The sequence below is a fragment of the Cibotium barometz genome, chromosome 3 (genome assembly GCF_041138505.1).
Source record: "Cibotium barometz isolate CiBa-2024 chromosome 3, ASM4113850v1, whole genome shotgun sequence".
In the NCBI taxonomy this organism is placed as follows: Eukaryota; Viridiplantae; Streptophyta; class Polypodiopsida; order Cyatheales; family Cibotiaceae; genus Cibotium; species Cibotium barometz.
The window spans coordinates 54,130,432-54,150,582 of NC_141048.1; the positions used below are offsets into that span (position 1 = coordinate 54,130,432).

The 20,151-nt window shown below is 44.2% G+C and overlaps 1 protein-coding gene across 1 annotated transcript in view; it reads right to left on the bottom strand.

Moving 5' to 3' along the window:
* Positions 1 to 432: 432 nt before the first annotated feature.
* LOC147640270 (uncharacterized) overlaps positions 433 to 20,151 on the bottom strand; it is a 33,673-nt gene continuing 13,954 nt past the window's right edge. The window contains exons 4-5 of the mRNA XM_086778807.1: positions 1,924 to 2,101; positions 433 to 1,813 (exon numbers count right to left, since the gene is read on the bottom strand). Coding sequence (XP_086634933.1) covers positions 930 to 1,813; positions 1,924 to 2,101 — 1,062 coding nt within the window. The 3' untranslated portion in view covers positions 433 to 929. The remainder of the gene's footprint in view (positions 1,814 to 1,923; positions 2,102 to 20,151) is intronic.

Sequence of the window (20,151 nt, forward strand, 5' to 3'; positions counted from 1 at the left end):
TGGGCGACTTGGCAGAATCAAATGAGAATGAGGCATTGCGCCCCAAAGTTTGGATGAACCAATCTGTATCCAGGGGCCAGTCTGTAAATCTGGCATCTCTGCATAATAAGGGGTCCAGAAAATTGGGTCACAAAAGAAGAAAAGAACACAAGGGAGGAGGAAGGGGATTAAGCAATCGAACAATTGAGGGTGTTCTACAAACCACCACCCACCACTTTCCTAACAAAATCCTACTTAAGCCTGTAAAGCACTCAGGTAAACCAAACTTCCATACAGATTTTTACTCGAGAATGACCCGAATTTGAGAGCTTTGAGATCGGGACGTCGTGCTTTATATATATATATATATATATATATAACCTGCTCAATCCAAATCCTACTAACTAGTTTATAAAGCAGTTTTTTTGTTTTAACACACGAAAGTGTATCCTCTTCGTGAATTTTGCATTATTGAGTCAAGTTCCATTGCAAAATCGTCTGAATCTTTCATCAGAAGGTGGGCTGTGATTCACATATTGCTTCAGGTATTTTGAGGTTAGAGAGTCATAAGTAACCTACAAGCAGAGGTTAGAGGTTAGATAAAGGTGCTCTCTTTGGGAGAAACCCATCACCTTTAGGCAAGGTAAGAATTGCAATCCATGTGTCATGGGCTTGGGGTGAAATCCCAATGGACCCTTCCTGTTTGCCATAACCACACAAATACTAGATATTTCAGCACCCTATTCCAGCCACAAAGCTTAGCTTTAACGCCAGCTTGTCACTAGCTATCTGGGTAGATAAGCTCCAATTTTGTAGGCCTTTTGTAAGCTTTGAAAAAAGAGGCAGCTTGCCATCAAAGCTTTGTGCTCATTCGCAACTAAGTGGATTTCTTTTCCACAGGTTTTTTCCTTCAACCCAGGGTATTTAGCTGCCATATTACTTGAGGGCATTTAGCTGCCACCATACTTGATGGGAACTTGACAGAAACTGCTTACTTTAGCAGGCAAGTTCATTGCTTTTAGACAGCCAGATCTGGTGGAGGGTGCTGGAATTTTGGTAACCACCTCCCTCATCAGGTCATCGATCAATCCCTTAAATATGATGGTCTCTATATTCTCTGTTATCTCTTCAACTTCACCACCAAAGCTAGTCCACCTTCCCATCGCTCCATTGATCTCCTTGTCCATCATATCATCTAAGTTCATGCTTATAGCCATCCCCTTCCACTCATCAATCTGTTTGTATACTCCACTTAAAAGATGTGTCATTGATGAGTGCACACATGGAAGAGAGAAAAATCCATAAGAGTGTCTCACAAGCTCCAAGCTCAACCTCAAAGCCTCATCAATGCAATCAAATATCAGCTTTCTTTTCTGGGAAGCAGCCGCTTCACACTGGCTCGTGAAGCTCACACGCATCTCTGATCTGCATGTGCTAGCTGTAAACTCATCTTCAATACACATACTCAATGGCATTGCCAGCCCCCAATCCAAGTGTTGAGCCTGCTCTTCCAGCTTGTAAAACAATGCCGGATCAATGAGAGGACCTGAAAATGCCAACCTCCCGGAAATGACGTCTTCTGCCGACACCATTGCAGCTCTTACAATCTCCTTCACATAACCATCCTCGCTCTTAATGAGATTGTTATCCTTTGCATCCACACCAATGACTGCAGGATCTATGCGATGTAAGCAACATATGGTGTCCATGATGAGATTCTCACCATCTACTACAACGCTTCTACTCTCATAAGAATCTCCATCTTCTATCTGGCTTCCAGCTGTGCTTGTGCAATCAAAAAGCTCAGTGCCACTGGCCTCACATTGTTTCCTCCCTAACAACACAATGAGAGCATAACGCTAGTTAATTGAACAATCATGCAACCAAACTAGCTCCAGAAAAAAAGGGAAAAAGTCTTCCATGTGTGGATGGCACACATCCTACCTTGCGGTGTTTCAAAGCTGTCCGAGCAGTTGGAAGCTGCATCTTGGAAGGGAGACTCTAGTATGGAAATTGGACTCGGCTGTCCACATTCCTCTGCACATAGAGAATCCGATACAGACTCACAATCTTTGGTAGATGAGCGTCCTCCTGGCAAAAACTTGTCCAAATCCCTTGACATCTGCAGAACAAAGTTTACAACTGTTAGAGACACAAATGAACATCACATCACATCTCTCTCTCTCTCCAGCACACCCATTTGAGCTTGTGACCCTCTGGCACCAGGCACTCAAGATGCCATAGAGATGTACCTCCAAAAGAGGTGGATATCAGTGCATTATATGACCGTTCAAGAGGAGGATAGCATCTGATGAGCTTTGACTCTCTCCACATAGTATGTCAGCTTGTTTCTCTTCTCTTTGGTGGATGTTTCTTATTTTACAAGCGTTCACCATCGCAAACACGGGATTCAGAGGCTGGGGAGCCCAGACGGTACGAAAGAGCCAGATCCCCCCAGGTTCAGGCCATAGCCAGAAGCTTCTTCAGAGGTCTCCTTTCAGTAGATTCCATCACCCCGCAAGTGGAGGCGGCGAGGGAGAGAGTTTGGTAGCATCCGCCGGAGGTGGTGCCCCCGGTCTCAACGCCCTCTTGTGCTCCTCTTTCTCTCTCATCGAGTTGCGAGATTCACTATCAGCCCTTCCACAGGGCAAGTGTTCACGCAAGGATGCCTTGCCAGTCACTCTCCTTCTGCGTCGCCGAGATCTCATGGAAGGCGGTTCCATGGCCGCCTTCGATACGATCATGGCCTCAAGCCACATGCCGGAGAGTTCTAAGGGGCTGATGCACTTGATTCCGAAGGAGGGTGGTGACCGTTTGGAGATTCGACAGTGGTGCCCCATCACCCTCCTAGGGAACGCTTACAAAATCCTCACCAAAGCCAACAGCCACTGACGCCTATAGCCTCATATTCCCGACCTGATCCATGGCACCCAAACCGGCTTCATCCAAGATGTGAGCATCTTGGATAACATTTTCACCTTTTGGGAGGCGGCAGCTTCGGCCAGGTTTCACACGATGACACGGCAATTCTACTTTTAGATTTTGAGAAGGCCTATGACAGAGTCCGTTACTTTTAGATTTTGAGAAGGCCTATGACAGAGTCCGTTGGGCTTTCTTGGAGGGCACCATGCTTAGGATGTTCTTTCTGGCTGGATGGATTAGAGGTGTCTCCACCCTTTATTCGGCAGCTCACAGTCAGGTCCTCATCAAAGGGGCTCCCTCGCCGGTCACGTGATCATGACCAACCATGTGCTCCTAGCTACCATGTGGGGCATCACTTCTTGATGGGCGTTTTCCAGAGCATGCCTTGGTCAAGTTTAGCGACGACTTATCCAGAATTTTCCGTGGGCTGGGTTTGTCAGCCGGGCGGCTCAAGCCAAGGTGGCTTAGAGGGTGATTACTCAACCTCGCACACATGGAGGATTGAGCATGTCACCATTTGGCCACCCAACAAGTCCACCTGTGCTTTCTCATTAGGTATATACATTGGATTGGCAGCCATGGCAGTTGCATATGCCGGGGATTGATGCCACTTATGTGATACTGTGGATTTGGCTTTCCATTGGGATTTGTGCATGTGTGCGTGCCCAGAAATGCCTGGAGGATTGGTGTTCCATTGGGTCTGGTACCTTCTATGCTTGCCTAGAATATGTCTATTTTGGTATAGTCTCATGAACGAAAATTGTCCATACCAATGTTGCATTGCATGGCATCTTTATGTGCTTGCTGCAAATTGAATTTGCATGTTGTTTTCGTTCTTGTGTGACCAATGTGTAGTTCCGGGTAAGGAGACGCATGCACACCCGCCCGTGAACCATGCGTGTGAAACTGTCTGCTAACATGGTTATGTGGCATGTGACAAGTGGTAAGTATTGGTCAAAACCTATCCTTAGGAATTAGCATTAATTTATAAGTGAGTGTGTACACACTTTATTGAGTTTTGGACAACCAAAACTCACTTATAAATTATGACCAACCTTGTGTTCGCACACATTGATGTCCCGAGATGAACAAAGCTCAATGCCCACCGCCCAAACATTATCCCCTTTGCTCAAAAGAGCAACCAGCCGTGAGTCCATCCCAGCTTGCATGCCAACTCACTTTTCCTCTTTGCCTCAAACCCAAGGTGGATATCTCATCATCTCTGTAACACGCGGAAGCTCTGTCTTTCAGCCCTAAACACCACTGAGAACATGCTGATGCAAAAATGCAGATATGAAGAGAGAGTAGAGAGAGAGAGATATGTTGGAAGTTCAGTATATTAATATAGTACAAAAAGGTACTCAGTCCACAACCCTAGGCTGCCTTGTAAAAGGGTGAACATCACTAAACTTCTAACCCCTAATGAGTTGAATGCCTAACACAATAAGCACCCTATGCCTTTTATAGGCTCTTGGATCATAGGAGTACTACAGTCGGTCAATCGACTGAGTCGGTCAATCGACTGGGCCTATTTTCTCCATAAATGTTGGTCGGCCATCTTGACTATGCTGGTTCTCCACAAACGCTAAAGCGCTTGCAACCCTTTCTTCTGGTATAGCCGACACCCTGGTCTTGCAACGGACAACACCAGTCTTGGCAACCGACAGCCTCTTCCATGCCATGCTCCAAGTCCAAAATTCTGCCTTGTGCTCCAAAATTATGGTTCTTACTGTCTTTTTCTGGCTGCCCTCTTCTGGATAATCTCTGAGAATGTCCATGGCATGTCCTATGCACATGACAATCTCTCTCTTCTTTCTCTCTCTAGAAGTTAGCACTCTCCTTCATGAGGCCTTTTGGCTGTATTTCCTGCACTTTGCTCCTTTATCTAAGCTTGCTAGTATGTTTTCCAAGAGTGTTTCGAGGTCATATTCACTCTCCTACACACTCCCAATGACTGGAATTCAACAAAATAGCCCTTTTATTTGCTATAATTTCTAGTCTTTTGTCTGAAAACCCTAATTTCAACCTTCCTTTCTCAAGCTAAACCATAGGGGAAGCTTTCCTAGGATTCCCTGCATCCACTTGAAGACTTTTGTCGCGAAGGATCACGACAGATTGAAGATTTCAACACTCCAGACGCTTCCATTGCGAAGACTTCCGTTGTCACCAACTCTATTTGCAATTGGTAAGCTTTAAATCTTCAATTATGGACGCAAATAGCAAGAGAGAGGTACAGGACTCCATGTTCACATACCTTGTGTAGTGTTCTCTTGTCCTACATGCTCTCTTGTAGATTGTTTCTACTATGTGTGGGTGGAACAATAGAGAGTAGATGGTAGGAAACATGGGCATGGCATTTGAGAAAGTAGTGTGAGTTGCAAATCTTCACCTACAACCATATTGTTTGCAATACTGCATTCATATGCATTGGTATGGAAATCTAGCCAGAAATGCCCATGACACTATGTACTTGATTCTCCTAAGATGAAAGATCAATAAACATTATTTGAGGGAGGGGCCGGCCATCCCGGCTCATTGTACGTCTCTTGTCAATTCAACAAATCACATCTTATACTGTGCTTCTTGTCCATTAAATCTTGGTGTATTTAAGTATATTGATTAGCATTATGTTCAACCAAACTGTCACGTGCACACCCATGAGGTGTACAGTGACATGGCATCATTTCTAGCATCAGAATCATCATCAAATATTTATCAAATATTTATGTGATTTATCAAGCATTTTACAAGCATTAAAAGCATTTAATTCAACTTGTACATCATTGTATGGGGCTGGAATGGCACCTACAACAGTGTACACATCATCTACATCACATGGTTTATTTTATGCAATTTCTAGGCTCATTTATGGGGCAGCCGACCAGCAAGAAAAGGTTTATTCAGCAGTCGTGGACATTTGCATCTGGCCGACCAGCAGCATTCCTACCTATATAAGCAGGCGCCTCATCATTCCAGCACTCAAGTCCATTTTTCAGCATTCAACAGTGTGTTCTTCAGCGTTTCTACTCCAGGAGGGCTGGGAACAGCAGTGCATCCATCATCATCAGCATTCAGTCCATCATAGCATCTGACATCAGCATTTTCAGCCCATCAACGCATCCAGTTCAGCATAGCGCATCTCATCCAATTCAGTCCAGCAGATTCAGCCAACGCATCTTTCTCCTCAGCGTTTCCTTCCAGGTAACATGAGAGCATCTGCGTTTTCAGCATCACATCAGCATTGCATCAGTCCCAAAGCCATCCCTTCAGCGTTTCCTTCCCAGGAGACAAGGGAAAGACGGTGGGACAGCAGTTCATTCAGCATATCAGTATATTCAGCATATAGGCAGCATATTCACCATCATAGATCTATTCAAATCTCATTGTAACCCATTCATCTAATATAGCTGCATTGCATTGCATTGACATCTGTCTTTCTTAAACATCATTAAGTGCAGTTTAGTCAGACTAAGGTTGTGATTACTACGGTCAAAGACCTCACATGTCACATTGGTATCAGAGCGTTACAGGGTAACCAGCCTTAGATCATGTTCATTCTATCAGTCATTCAGTCAGACATCATGTTAATCGCTTCCGCACAGTTAAACCCAGTTCTCAAAATCTTGCAGGCCATCCTTAGGGATTTTCCCTTAGGTATGCATTAGTAACCCATCCATCTGCATTCTTGCACAGCATATAGGGTTGCACATGGCTTGCATAGCAGTCATCTTAGCAGTCAGTCTTGCATCTGCAAGGCATACATGTTTGCCCATGAATTCTCTCGGGAAGAATGAGATCCATCATCAAAGGAGGACATAAGTTTTGGGCTTCAACTAGCAGCAGCAGGGGGTTCTCTTCCACAGAAGACGGAAGTTAGCTCCAACATCGCCTCTCAGGAGGTTCAAAGCTTCAGGAACGACGGAGATGGTAGGTGAAAGGATTCCACAGAGATGCCTGGGTGACTCAGGTATTTCCAAGCAGTTTTAGCAGCATTTGCCATTCAGTTCCCACAGTCGACAAAGTCTTTGGCTCAAAGGATTTCACTCCTACAGACGACCTCAGTCCCGACAAAAGAAGTCAGAAGGGGGCAGTGGTTCGGAGGCGAAGGATCACCAAAGGAGTCGAAAGGTTGCCAGGTATACCACCCAGCAACAGTTTAGCAGAGGGGAATGTCACGTGCACACCCATGAGGTGTATAGTGACATGGCATCATTTCTAGCATCAGAATCATCATCAAATATTTATGAGATATTTATGTATGATTTATCAAGCATTTTACAAGCATTAAAAGCATTTAATTCAGCTTGTACATCATTGTATGGGGCTGGAATGGCACCTACAACAGTGTACACATCATCTGCATCACATGGTTTATTTTATGCAATTTTTAGGCTCATTTATGGGGCAGCCGACCAGCAGGAAAAGGTTTATTCAGCAGTCGTGGACATTTGCATCTGGCCGACCAGCAGCATTCCTACCTATATAAGCAGGCGCCTCATCATTCTAGCACTCAAATCCATTTTTTAGCATTCAACAGTGTGTTCTTCAGCGTTTCTACTCCAGGAGGGCTGGGAACAGCAGTGCATCCATCATCATCAGCATTCAGTCCATCATAGCATCTGACATCAGCGTTTTCAGCCCATCAACGCATCCAGTTCAGCATAGCGCATCTCATCCAGTTCAGTCCAGCAGATTCAGCCAACGCATCTTTCTCCTCAACGTTTCCTTCCCAGGTAACAGGAAAGCATCTGCGTTTTCAGCATCACATCAGCATTGCATCAGTCCCAAAGCCATCCCTTCAGCATTTCCTTCCCAGAGACAAGGAAAAGACAGTGGGACAGCAGTTCATTCAACATATCAACATATTCAACATATAAGCAGCACATTCAGCATCATAGATCTATTCAGATCTCATTGTAACCCATTCATCTAATATAGCTGCATTGCATTGCATTGACACTATCTGTCTTTCTTAAACATCATTAAGTGCAGTTTAGTTAGACTAAGGTTGTGATTACTATGGTCAAAGACCTCACATGTCACACAAACATTCCACACTGATTGGTGGAATTGTTGGCATTATTCATCTCTTGGTACTGTGCCCAAGTTGTGTATCAGGGGTGCCCAGATTTATCCCGAGCAGCACCTTATTTTTTCTTCAATTTTGTTTAGGCCCTTGATTGTAGGGTTGGCTGTGACTTGGTTGAACACAATGCTAATCAATACACTTAAATACACTAAGATTTGAAGGACACTTGCTCAAATACAAGAAGTAAATTGCTGAATTGACAAGAGACACACAATGAGCCGGAACGGCCGACCCCTCCCTTGAGTAAGTTGTATTACTATTGGAGAAATTCAATACATAACTTCACGGGCATCCATTGCCAAATCCTCCATGCCAATGCATATGAAATTCAGCATTTAGAAAACAATGGTATGTCGATGTAGATCACCAAGAAGCTGCCTTGATGCCCGGCCCGACTTCAGTGCCCATATTCTCTACCATTGGCTCTATGTTCTACCAAGCAAGGTAGCAACATCTTCAAGAGCACATAGGACAAGAGAAATACTACACAGGGCGGCTAAACAAGGAGTCTTGCCCTTCTACTGAATAAGTAATGACAACACATTGTCCAATTAGCTTACTAGTCTTCATAGAAGTTGTTGCAAGCGGAAGCCTTCTTGTTGGAAGCTTTAGAAGTGTTGATATCTTCGATTTGCCGCAATCCTTCGCGACAAAAGTCTTCAAGAGGATGAAGGGAACCTTGGGAAAGCTTCCCCTATGGTTCAACTTGAGAAAGGAAGGCTGAAATTAGGGTTTTCAGCAAAAAGACCAGAAATTACAACAAAAATGAGAGCTGTTTTGCTGAATTTCAGTCATTGGGAGTGAGTAGGAGAGTGATTAGCACTTGGAAACACTCTTGGAAGCTTGGAAAACACCCTAGCAAGTTGGGTATGGCTATGGAGAGCTTGGAAATGGAGAGAAGTGGTGGAAAAACAGAGTTTTCAGCCTGAAGAGAAAACACGAATTTTCTCTTAATAAGTAAGTGAATTGGGGTCCAATCAGGTGAGGGGACATGGGGAGATGCCCATTTATGAGTAAAACGGGAGGATCAGGTCCTGAACATTGAGTCTTGTCCGCCTCGGGACTTCAGTGAGTGTGAACTTGGAAGCGGTCATAATTTATAAGTGACTTTTGGGCGCCCAAACTTTAATGAAGTGGAAACGCACTCACTTATAAATATTGGCTAAGTCCTAAGGGCTATTTGAGCCTAGATTGGGTAATACTTACCACCTGTTCACATGCCACACAACCATGTCAGCAGACAGTTTCACATGCACGGTTCACGGGCGGGCGTCCCCTAGCCCGGGACTACACATAGGTCATGCAGGCATGAAAACAGCATGCAATTCCATTTGCAGGCAAGCACATAAAGATGCTAAGCAATGCAGCATTGGCATGAGCAATTTCCGTTCATGAAACCATATAAGACCAAGCGTTTCCAGGCAAGTATATGCGATACCATACCTAGTGGAAAGCCAATCCTCCACGCGTTTCCGAGCATGTACACAAAGGCACAAGTCCCAGCGGAAAGCCAAGTCCTCCAGATATTCCGGGCATGATAACGTCAAGTCCCAGCGGAATATCATATCCAACTATACAGCATGACACGTGTCAATCACATGTATAGGCACATTCCATAAGCCATGGACACCAATCCAATATGTACGTAGTGTGAAAGCAAGAGTGAACCATTCGGGTGGCCAAATGGTGGCATTCCCCCCCACTTCTAAACAGTTGTGCGCAACTGAAATGCATCCAAATATGTCTGGAAGCACATGCAAGCAATCTTTGAAGAACTCTTCATCTACCCATTTAGCATCAATGGGAAGATAGTTCTTAAACTTCACAAGGTAACGCCTCACAACTTTGCCTGCTGCAGCAGCAAGCTTACGTTCCTTGTGATACACAATCTGCTCTAGCTACAAGATCTCCTCAAGCTCATCCACTTCTGGTGGATCCTCGATGATCATTTCACTGGGCTCCGGCCCTACATACTTGCGAAGGAGACTCACATGAAAAGCATTGTGTATGTGCCAATGACTAGGTTTGTGCGAAGGATGGGTGGCAAAACCACCTTACCATAAACAATCTCAAACGGGGCATTTCCTGTAGATGCATGTACTGTGTTGTTGTATGCAAATTCCACAAGCGATAAGTACTTCTCCCAAGAAGACTTCTGATCCGCCACATAACATTTCAAGAGATCCAACACAGCTGAATTTGCAACCTCACTTTGCCCATCCGTTTGAGGGTGATAAGCTGATGAGAAGTCCAATTTGGTGCCCATATTATCAAATAAGGCCCGCCAAAAGAGACTTGTAGTCCTGGGATCTCTATCCCCCATAATGGACTTCGGCATTCCATGATGTTTGAACACTTGTGCAAGATATATTTTAACCATATGCTCAGCTTTGATGGTCTTTTTGACCGGCAAGAAATGAGCTTGCTTGCTAAACCTGTCCACAATTGTCCAAATTGCATCATTACCCTGTTGGGTACGTGGCAAGTCCATAATGAAATCCATTGTAATATTTTCCCATGGCTGCGTGGGAATAGGCAATGGCTGAAGCAAACCCGGTGCCTTTTGCCTATCAAATTTGACCTTTTGACAAGTGATACATGCACGTACATGTGCCTCTATGTCCTTCCGCATACCTGGCCAAAAGAAATACCGCTCAATCATGTGCGTAGTAGGCATTATGCCTCTATGACCAGCATATGGAGGAGCATGGCACTCATCCAAAACCTTTTGCCTCATGTCAGACACCACACATAGGCAATTATCTTTCATGAGATAACCCTCTTTGATCACATATGAGGCATGTGCATGACCAGCCATCAAATCAGCTCAAATAGTGGCAAAATCAACATCCGTATGATACAAATCACGCATGGTAGACAAGTCTCCATGAGAGGCAACCGAGATAGCTGCTACATACGGCTTTCGTGACAATGCATCGGCCACTACATTCTTCTTTCCCGGGGTGTGCAAGATCTAAAAATGAAACATGGAGAGGAAATTGGCCATCCTCATATACTTCTCTGATAACTTAGTTTGAGTAAGAAAATACCTCAAACTCTGGTGATCTGTCTTCACAGTGAAATCAGCCCCAAGAAGGTAATGTTTCCATATAGTAAGTGCATGAATTACAGCCAAGAGCTCTTTCTCATAAATGCCAAGAGATAGCTCTACATCATGCAATCTACGACTCTAATAAGCCACGGCATGTCCCTCTTGATTAAGGACAGTCCCTATGCAATTTCCAGATGCATTACATTCCACACAAAAAGACTTTTGCAAATCCGGAACGATCAACACTGAACCATGAGTAGTTGCATCTTTCAATTTGAGGAATGCATCTCTCTCTACATTAGTCCATTTCAACACGGCCTTCTTCTTTGTCAAATCATGCAAAGGAGAAGCAATCCATGCAAAGTGCCGAATGAACCTGCGGTAGTAAGAGCATAATCCAAGAAAACTACGGATCTCATGCACCGAACTCAATTCGGGCCAATTCCGAATTGCATCAATCTTTGCAGGATCCATACGCACTCCATCTTTGGACACAATATGCCCAAGATAATGTATCTCTGACAAGAAGAACTCACTCTTCTTTGCATTTATGAAGAGTTTATGCTTATGGAGCTCTTCAAAAACAATAGCCAAATGAGCTTTATGCTCTTCTTCGGTCTTCGAGAAGACTAGTATGTCATCAAAGAAGACACCTGTAAATTTCCTGTACCCACGGAATATGCGATCCATCATTCTATTGAATGTAGCCGGGGCATTTGTAAGACCAAAAGGCATAACAAGATACTCATAAAGTCAGCTTACTTTCCTAAAAGCAGTTTTGTATACATCCTCAGGCACTACACGCACTTGATGATATCCACTCTTGAGATCAATTCGGCTAAAGCATGCCGATCCATCCAACTTGTCAAGGATGTCGTCTATGCGTGGAATCGAAAACCGATTCTTGATGGTAAGCTTATTCAAAGCTCTATAATCCACACACATATGAAAGGATCCATCCTTCTTTTGAACTAAGAGGACGGGTGAACAATATGGGGAAGAGCTTGGCTGAACCAAACCCTTCTCAAGAAGCTCATTTACTTGCTTCATGATCTCCTCTTTTTGGGATGCACTTACACAATAGGCTGGCCTATTAGGTGGTGAGCTACCCGGCACAAGATCAATGTGATGATCTTCCGGTTGTACAGGTCAATGTGATGATCTTCCGGTTGTACAGGTGGTAACTCATTCGGTAACTCATCAGCAAAACAATCATTGTGCTCTTGCAAAAATTTCAGCCTATCATTACAAAGAGTGTTTACATGTACATCATTTTCCTCAACAGGATCTCGTACAAAAATCAAGCACGCAAAAATACTCTTTTTCATTACTTTCTTAATTTGTACATGAGATACAAGGGGAATTGTATCACCCTCTTCACCAGCATCAATTACATGCTCTCGGCCTTTATGCATGAAGGTGATCCTGTTAGTCTTGTAAGCCTTGCACGGATCAATACGTGTATGCCAAGGCTTTCCAAGCAATACATCACAACCATTCAAAGGCGCCACAAGAAAATCCTCATGATCCACATAGCCTTGAATGTGTATGCGCAACTTGCCAAAAATAGGCATGACGTGCACTTCTCTACCAATAGCCCCTGCTTCAATTTGAGGACCCATGTCCTCCACTTCAATACCCAAAGCAGCTGCCATCTGAGTGGATATGAAATTTTCAGATGCACAATCATCAAACATAAACAAAGCGGACTGATTCTTGAGTTGTCCCCCAAGCTTTGCATACAACCCTATCTTTGCCCTCATGCATTGTATCCCCTTGCACATCGGGAACCATATGTACCTTGGGCTTCGGTACATTCACATTTTCAGCTTTGTTCTTATTTGGGCATGCTCTTGCCATGTCCTCAGTGCTGCCACAAGTAAAGCATTTGCCTTCACGCATATATTGCTCCTTCTTCTCAGCACTAAGACCAAAGTTTGCCGACTTATAAAAGCGCTTTTTAGCAAACTTATTTTCAGCTTTTGGACCTGATTTGGCTTGGTTTTGGTCCCTTTTAGGTGGCTGTCCATCATTTTGCAAGTTTTGGACAGCCCTCTCTTTGCCTTGAAGTGAGGGTTTAGCCTTATTGGATCGACTCAATTTGAGTTCCAATTGCTCGGTGGCGGTGGCGGTGGCGGCGGTGATTAATTGGTGTAAGGTATGACCAGGATACATTTGTAATCCCGCTTTGTACACGGGTTGCAATCCCGATTGAAACCTTCTCTTCCTTTCCGCCTCGGTGACATGCATAAATCGAGACACCTCCAAGAGCACTTTCCAAAACTTTTGTACATATGCATTTACCGATTCCCCCTCATTTTGCTTTACCCAATCCCACTTCATTGTTATCTCATTGGACAGCAGTGCCTTTCATGAACGCATATGCTTACATGCCGGATCATGGATTTCTGAGTGAAATCCTCATCACTGAAAGCAATATCAAACTGGGCAATAAAAGCAAGTGCCTTTGATGCATCATATTCCCCATGATATGTGTCAAACTTCACAGATTTGTCTCCGGCTTTGAAGACACGAGACTCTGATGCATGTGTGTGCATCTCAACATGTTTTCCCCCATGTTTGTCCATTGGGACAACCCCTGTGTGACTGGCATCATTTTAGGACCAAAAGGTGATGCATAAGGCATAGATACATGTGCCCTGTAAGCATGAGGCATGGTTGGCCCCTCAACATGCATTGATACATTTTCAGCCATAACTTCTCCCTCACGAGCACACTCGAAGGCATGAGTGGCATGAGAGATACGCGGAATACCTGCACAAACAGAAAATTGCAGCCCATGTTGCATGTGTTGTACATGCACATTTTCAGCCGGTAATGGCATTTGACATACATTTGGACCACTGCCATAAACATTGTATCCTTCACGGGCTACATAAGGTATTCCTGCATGGCGTGAAGTCACTGATTGTTCCTCTCCCATAGCATGGAGATTTATCCTCTTAGACATAAGTTCTTGTTCGGACACCTGTGGGGATTCCAAGACATGTGGGATGGTTGCCTTTTCTGCATATGCATCCTCGGTACGAGCCAAGTATGCACGTGCTGCATCCCTCGGTTTCATGTGCAACTCTTGAGCAATCATTGCCATTGCATGATCCATATAAGATTCAGCTTTCTTGGCCTTCAAACGATCATGTATCAATGGATCCTCGCGACGATAGAGATTCAATCCTTCTTGTTGTGCATGGAGAAAAGCCTGCATACGAGTCAGTTCAGCCCTCAAGACTATGGACTCTTCTTCTTGCATCTTCTCTTTGCCATGGAACGGCTGTCCCACATATTCATGTTCCCTATTGTGCAGCACATGAGTTTGCTCATCCTGTAAAGCATTGGAGGCATACATTTCATTGTCCCTGCTGGTTTTCAGCAAAAAAAACAGAAATTACAACAAAAAAGAGAGCTGTTTTGCTGAATTTCAGTCATTGGGAGTGAGTAGGAGAGTGATTAGCACTTGGAAACACTCTTGGAAGCTTGGAAAACACCCTAGAAAGTTGGGTATGGCTATGGAGAGCTTAGAAATGGAGAGAAATAGTGGAAAAACAGAGTTTTCAGTCTCCAAAAATCCTCATGAAGAGAAAACACGAATTTTCTCTTAATAAGTAAGTGAATTGGGGTCCAATCAGGTGAGGGGACATGGGGAGATGCCCATTTATGAGTAAAACGGGAGGATCAGGTCCTGAACATTGAGTCTTGTCCGCCTCGGGACTTCAGTGAGTGTGAACTTGGAAGCGGTCATAATTTATAAGTGACTTTTGGGCGCCCAAACTTTAATGAAGTGGAAACGCACTCACTTATAAATATTGGCTAAGTCCTAAGGGCTATTTGAGCCTAGATTGGGTAATACTTACCACCTGTTCACATGCCACACAACCATGTCAGTAGACAGTTTCACACGCACGGTTCATGGGCGAGCGTCCCCTAGCCCGGAACTACACATAGGTCATGCAGGCATGAAAACAACATGCAATTTCATTTGCAAGCAAGCACATAAAGATGCTATGCAATGCAGCATTGGCATGAGCAATTTCCGTTCATGAAACCATATAAGACCAGGCGTTTCCAGGCAAGTATACGCGATACCAGACCCAGTGGAAAGCCAATCCTCCACGCGTTTCCGGGCATGTACACACAGGCACAAGTCCCAGCGGAAAGCCAAGTCCTCCAGATATTCCAGGCATGATAACGTCAAGTCCCAGCGGAATATCATATCCAACTATACAGCATGACACATGTCAATCACATGCATAGGCACATTCCATAAGCCATGGACACCAATCCAATATATACATAGTGTGAAAGCAAGAGTGAACCATTCGAGTGGCCAAATGGTGACATTGGCCACCCATTATCACATGTTTATTTTTGTCCAGTCGTGAGTCTTTTCTGGAGCAAGTCGGCTAGCTTATCTTGGGGCTGTATAAGGCTTGCCTCTTTCTCATTTGTACGCACCCTGATGGGGGCTTCCAGGCCCAGGTCCTCCCTCAGGGAGTAGTTCATCGTGCCCACACATACGGGGACCACCCCTTGCACAGGGCTGATTGTATCATTGCTTCTTCATCATTATGCAGATTTATTTTCGTTCTCTCTGTGCCTGTCTCACGCTTTCCGCTACACACTTTTGACATGGTATCAGAGCACCGGGTTGAGGCTCTTCTACACGAGGTGTTCGGGCGTTTTTTAGAGAGAAGGTGAAGGATGCAATGTTTATGGTAGTGGTCAAAAGGTATGTCAAATGCCATTGCCGTCTGAAAATGTGCATGCACAACGCATGCAACATGGGCTGCAACTTCAGTTGGTGCAGGTGTTCCGCATATCTCTCATGCTACTCATGCTCTCGAGTGTGCTCGTGAGGGAGAAATTATAGGTGAGAATGCACCAATGTATGTTGAGGGGCAAGGCATGCCTCATGCTCATAGGGCATATATTTCTATGCACAATGCATCACCTTTTGTTCCTAAAATGATGCCAGTCACAGGGGTTGTTCTAATGGAGATGCATGTTGGAGGTGGCGATTCGCGTAGCTACTCTCGGGTTGTCGCATGACTGTAAGTTGTGGTGGATTATCCTATATGCGAGAGTATGGAAAGTCGAAGAGCCATATACAAGGTGTGGTGGCACCTTGTATATGGATTATCCTATATGGAAAGTCGAAGAGCCATATACAAGGTGTGGTGGCACCTTGTCATAGATATCTCCTCCGGCCATGTTTTTGGAGGGAGCAATGGTTGGGAGATGAAAGCCCAACCACCGACGTTGCTCAATGCCTTAGGGTGGTGTTCCATGACTTTGACATGGTATCACAGCTCGGACCTGTGTGGTCCTAGGCGGTCCTAGCCTCTGTTGATTGAGGTGCTCAAATTGAAGGAGGGTGTTGGAGGTGGCAATTCGCGTAGTTACTCACGGGTTGTCGCATGACTGGAAGTTGTGGTGGATTATCCCATATGCGAGAGCATGGGAAGTCGAAGAGCCATATATAGGGTGTGGTCACTGGTGGCACCTTGTCATAGATATCTCCTCCGGCTGGATTTTTGGGGGAGCAATGGTTGGAAGATGGGAGCCCAACCACCATCATTGTTCAGTGCCCTAGTGTGGTGTGCATGTTGCTACTACGTGACTTTGACAATGCATACAAGAAAACATACAGGAAAACATGTTGAGATGCAAGCTAATGCATCAAAGTCTCATGACTTTAAAGCTGGAGACAAATCTGTGAAGTTTGATACATATCATGGGAAATATGATACATCAAAGACACTTGCTTTTATTGCCCAGTTTGATATTGCTTTTAGTGATGCGAACTTCACTCAGAAATCCATGATCTAGCATGTAGACATGGTTATGAAAGGTACTGCTCCTCATTGGTGGCTTACTGAGAAGCTCTCGCCAAATCTTGTTAGATCATGGGAAGAGTTCAAGGAAAGGTTTTATGCCCAGTTCTTGCCTCCTAATGCAATAAATTAGATAACAATGAAGTGGGATTGGGTGAAGCAAAATGAAGGGAAAATGGTGAATGCATACGTGCACAAGTTTTGGAAAGTGCTTTTGGAGGTGGCTCCATTAATGCATGTTCCAAAGGCAGAAAGGAAGAGAAGGTTTCAATCGGGATTATAACCCATGTATAAAGCGGGACTACAAGTGTATCTTGGTCACACCTTACAGCAACTAATTGGCAACCGCCACTACTACCAATTATTTGAAACTCAAGTTGAGTCGATCCAATAAAGCTAAACCCGCATTTGAAGGCAATCAAGAGGGACATGTTGTGGCTTATGAGAGCCATAGATTTCATGATGCAAAGCTCTCATTTATGAGAAAGAGTTATTGGCTATAATTCATGCACTAACCATATGGAAACATTACCTTCTTGGGACTAATTTCACTATGAAGACAGATCACCAAAGTTTGAGGTATTTTCTTACCCAAACTAAAATTGTCGGAGAAGCATATGAGGATGGCCAATTTCCTTTCTATGTTTCATTTTCAAATCTTACACACCCTAAGAAAGAAGAATGTAGTGGCAGATGCATTGTCACGAAAACCGTATGTAGCAGCTATCTCAGTTGCCTCTCATGAAGACTCATCCACCATGCGTGATTTGTATCATACAGATGCTAATTTTGCCACTATTTGGGCTGATTTGATGATTAGTCATACAGAGCTCATATGTGATCAAAGAGAGTTGTCTTATGAAAGATAATTACCAATGTGTGGTGTCTGATATGAGGCAAAAGGTTTTGGATGAGTGCCATGCTGCTCTATATGCTGGTCATAGAGGCATAATGCCTACTACGCACATGATTGAACAGTATTTCTTTGGGCCAAGTATGCGGAAGAACATAAAGGCACATGTACGTACATGTATCACATGTTAAAAGGTGAAATTTGATAGGCAAACGACACCAGGGTTGCTTCAACCATTGCCTATTCCCACACAACCATGGGAGTGTATTACACTTCTCATATACCTTGGACTCACGTCCATGGCAATTTCATATGTCGAGAATTGATGCCACTCATGCGATACTGTGGATTTGGCTTTCCGTTGGAATTTGTGCCTTTGTATACATGCCCGAAAATGCCTGGAGGATTGTTCCATCGGGTCTGATACCTCGTGTACTTTCTTGGAACACGTCTATTTTGGTAGTCTTATGAACGGGGCTTGTCCATTTGAATGTTGCATTGCACAGCATCTTTATGTGCTTGCCTACAAATTGAATTTGCATGCTATTTTTATGCTTGCTTGACCAATGTGTAGTTCCGGGTAAGGAGACGTCGGCTCGTGAACCTTGCGTGTGAAACTGTTTGCTGACATAGTTATGTGGCATGTGACAGGTGGTAAGTATTGGTCAAAACCTAGCCTTAAGAACTAGTATTAATTTATAAGTGAGTGAGTAGTGAGTGTATACACACTTTATTAAGTTTTCAGGGACCAAAACTCACTTATAAATTATGTCCAACCGTGCGTTTGCACACATTGATGTCCTGAGGTGCACAAAGCTGAATGCCCACCGCACATACCTTATCCTCTTTATTCAAAGAGAGCAACAAGCCATGTATCCATCCGAGCTGCACTTTTCCTCTCTGTCTGACACCCAAGGCCGACATCTCATCATCTCTCTTCTTTCTCTCTAGAAGTTGGCGCCCTCATTCATGAGGCCTTTTGGCTGTATTGTCTATACTTTTCTCCTTCCAAACACCATATCCAAGCTACGAAGAGCATTTCCAAGTTGTATTCACTCTCATACACATTCCCAATGACTCAACTTCAGCAAAACAACCCTTTTATTTACTGTAATTTCTGGTCTTTTGGCTGAAAATCCTAATTTCAGCCTCCTTTCTCAAGTTGAACTTTTGTCGCAACAAATTGAAGATTTCAACACTCTAGACGCTTCCATCGTGAAGACTTCCACTGTCTTCGACTCTACTTGCAATTGGTAAGCTTTAATGCTCAATTATGGACGCAAATAGCAAGAGGGAGGAGCAAGACTCCATGTTCACATACCCCGTGTAGTGTTCTCTTGTCCTACATGCTCTCTTGTAGATTGTTTCTACCATGTGTGGATAGATCAATAGAGTGCAGACGGTAGGGAACATGGACACTTGAGAGGGTAGTGTGAGTTGCAGATCTTCACCGACAACCATATTGTTTGCAATACTGTATTCATATGTATTGGTATGAAAATCTCGTCAAAAATGCCCATGACACTATGTACTTGATTCTCCCAAGATCAATAAACATTATGTGAGGGAGAGGGAGAGGCCGACTGTTCTAGCTCATTGTGCGTCTCTTGTCAATTCAAAAATTACATCTTGTATTGTGCTTATTGTCTATTAAATCTCGATGTATTTAAGTGTATTGATTAGCATTGTGTTCAACCAAACATTCCACACTCACCGGTGGAGTTACAAAGCATCATTGACCCAGTTGTGCAAAGCAAAGCCATGCTAGGCAAGTTAATCGTTAGACCTTCTACCTAGTGGTGAGCCCTAGAAGGCTTTTCTCATTGATCGAATCTCAACTATGACCTGCTCACTTCGCGACCCTAGACTCCTAGTGTACGATGAATCTTCACGGATGCTCGATCCCAAGGCTTAAGCACTGCTTTTGAAGACAAATTTGCATCCAGTTTAATGAGAGCTTGGGGCCACCTCAAGCCAGTCCTTCAGCAACTCTCCTCAGTCTCGGACAAGAACAGACTCCGCCAACTGCTGATCTGAAACCGCCTCTTAAGGATGCCCAACAGTCAATTTTTGGGCATGCATTGTCACATAGCCTAGGGCCCCCTCAACTCGGACCCTACCCAATCTCTTGGCAAGTGGACTAGTTTTAGGCGGCTTTGTCAAGAGGCTAAGGACAGACGTCTCACAGAGATCTGAGGTAGAGAGCAGATAGTCCTCACCATCAACTCAGCCATCTCCCCCCCCCCCACCCCAAGTGGCTGGGAGCTTTCACGCGCCATGACATCTCTCTAGCGGTCCTAGGACCAAACGGGAGACCAACTCTCATTTTCTCAATCGGATATTGTGGGCATCAAACCCTCTCCCCAACATAGGACTTTGATGGTGACTCACTTCGAAGGGTCCA